At 39.7% G+C, this 2,500-nt stretch overlaps 1 protein-coding gene across 1 annotated transcript in view; it reads right to left on the bottom strand.

The window, feature by feature from the left end:
* The window catches only part of LOC137981637 (uncharacterized), a 5,709-nt gene that overhangs the window by 1,523 nt on the left and 1,686 nt on the right, over positions 1 to 2,500 (bottom strand). The window contains 3 exon segments of the mRNA XM_068828719.1: positions 1 to 164; positions 167 to 967; positions 2,000 to 2,440. The exon segment at positions 1 to 164 is cut by the window's left edge and continues 44 nt beyond it. Coding sequence (XP_068684820.1) covers positions 1 to 164; positions 167 to 967; positions 2,000 to 2,440 — 1,406 coding nt within the window.

Genomic DNA, 2,500 nt, shown 5'->3' with positions numbered 1-2,500 from the left:
CAACTGAAGCCAATGTCAAGGGCACTTTGGGTGAACCAAGTGTCTTGCTTGGTGTCATCACTCCAAAGGTCTATCACCTCAGCTGACCTCTCACCGACCTCCACTTGTGCCACAACGTAAATCCCGTGTAGTGAAATACCCCTCTTGCCATACCAGTCCCTTTAGTTTGTATTTCACACGTTTGTTTCCCCAGTTCTAGCTTCATTTTATAATCCACTACCACAACACATTCTCCAGGTCTGAGGTTCTTTAGGGTGTACTGGTAATAATCAGCCTGGTGTTTTGTGCGTAACAGATGGCCAATGTACTCCCAATGAGTACTGACAACATCTGCCAACTTTTCCTGAAGCTTCACTCTTAAACTTGGAGCACAGAGCTCAATGGCTGATGACAGTGATTTGCAGGCATCATAGAAGTTAGTAACTTCCGCACAGTGATCAGGATGCTCTTGTGTGCAAGATCCAAATGCATGACTCATGCACAGTTCTTTGCATGTGGAATGCCTTTCAGATGATTTTGCCAACTTTGTCTTCAAAAATGTTTGATATGCTCGTAAACTCTTAACAACACCATGACAATCAACTGTTGTTGTTGTTTCAACTTGGGAAACAGAGTGTGCAATAGAACACATGGCATCAAAGTTTGAATGTCCAAAATCATCACAGAGGTTGCACAGGCCAGCAAGCATTGTATTCATGCGGAAGTTGCGTGGCAGGTGTGTATAAACATAAGTTCTTTTTACACCATTTGGGCATTCAAGACGGTACTGCTGCACAACGTTCTTTATCGAGTCCTGCCAGTATCGGATAGTAGTCTCTTCACCACCTACCAATATACTTTGACATGAAGAAGCTCTGGTAATGTTGTCTCGATGAAAAAATTCAGTGAGTTCCTCAATGATCTGAGGGCTAACACGCTGTCTAGTGAATTTAAATTCAGGGGGAGGAATTCTTCCACGTCCAAACAAAAGACATCAGTGCGGGACTTCACATTGTCAAGTATCTTGCCTTCCGGGGTCAACCTACTTTGGGACTTACCGTATTTACCCGTGTATAAGTCGACCTTTTATGGCCTCAAAAGAAGCTCCAAAAATCGCCCTCGACTTATACACGGCTCAAAGACTTTGAGCCAAGTTCCAGCTAAGTAATTTATTCAAAATTAACATAATAATGTTGTCTTGGGCATAACGAATGTAGTGGACAAGAGCCGACAAAAGACTTCAAAATGAATGACAAAAGACTTCAAAACGAATGTAAGCAATTCCAGTTGAAATGAAAAAGGATCTGTCCAACTCTAAATGTTGAAGATACTCACAAGCACAAATATGAAATAGACACTGGAAATTTTCGTTTTCCAAAGGCGGAAAGCTCTAAAAGGCATTTCTGTTTCTTGAAATAAAAACTCAATCGTTCAATGGCTTAGTAAGCTGGCGCAATGCTCATGTTTGCGTGCAAGCAGTGTCACTTGTGTTGCGTGAAAATGCTGGTTGGTAATGAATGTTTTTTATTCTTTATACAAACCTGGCTAACTTAAATGCTTGATAAATAAAGCTTCACTTTTGCAAACTTCGTATTGTTTGGTTTATGAGTTTTGTTTTGTTTGTCATTTGAGAAATTATAAGTCAAGGACCAATTAAACCTTGAACATTTTCGCATCGTTCGCAAGTTACTTTCAAAGATTGACTCCTGCTTCCTGTGATGTTGTGCTGATCCCCTAAAGCCCTTTATCATTGAACAACGAAACAGGTTAGTTTGAGGTTTACATGTTCGATTTTCTGAGAACTTTTTCGAAACTCAAGGACAAAATGCCCGCATATACAACAGATGCTGAACCACAAAACTATTAAGCGCTCGAGGCCCTGAATTTTTTGTGTATCCACATTTCCAGAAATCGAAGAATACAAGATTAGTGTCCCATGAACATTTAACAAAGAAATTAAGAAATTGCTTTTTTTGCCATCAAAAATGGGGTTCGACTTATACATGGGATCGACTTATACACGGGTAAATACGGTAGTGTTACCAATCAAAAATTTTTCCTTTTGTTTCTTTGCATTCTGGTTTATTTTCTTGGTAACTTGTTTGTCCTTGCAAGCCTTGTACTCTTCTGATAGAATATCAAGGAAGTGGGTGTCATCAGAGTTTTTGTCTTGGACAACTGAATTTCCAAAGACTTGATACCAGTTTTTGCTATCAACCACATCTCCCATGAGTTTCTGTAAAGAAGTTCCAGACTCAAAATGTACATACTTCATGGCAGTGTCCCTTATTAATTCGATAATTTCACTCCTCATATAATGCTGTGTTCGCTCTTGGGCATCCTGGTAGGGACAAATAGGAATGCAAGGAACCTGTGTTCCTGTTGATACTTGGGACAAGGCAATTGTACTGCTTGGAGTTACAGTGCTTGGAGACAGCTCATTGTTAGCAACCAGATGATTCTGGAAAAAGAATTTTTTTTTGTAAATGACTAGAGTAAAAATACATTGTACATGGGTTGT

The sequence above is a fragment of the Montipora foliosa genome, chromosome 13 (assembly GCF_036669935.1).
Source record: "Montipora foliosa isolate CH-2021 chromosome 13, ASM3666993v2, whole genome shotgun sequence".
Taxonomy (NCBI): domain Eukaryota; kingdom Metazoa; phylum Cnidaria; class Anthozoa; order Scleractinia; family Acroporidae; genus Montipora; species Montipora foliosa.
The sequence above is the reverse complement of the archived record's forward strand: the minus strand, read 5'-3'. Positions and strand labels throughout refer to the sequence as shown.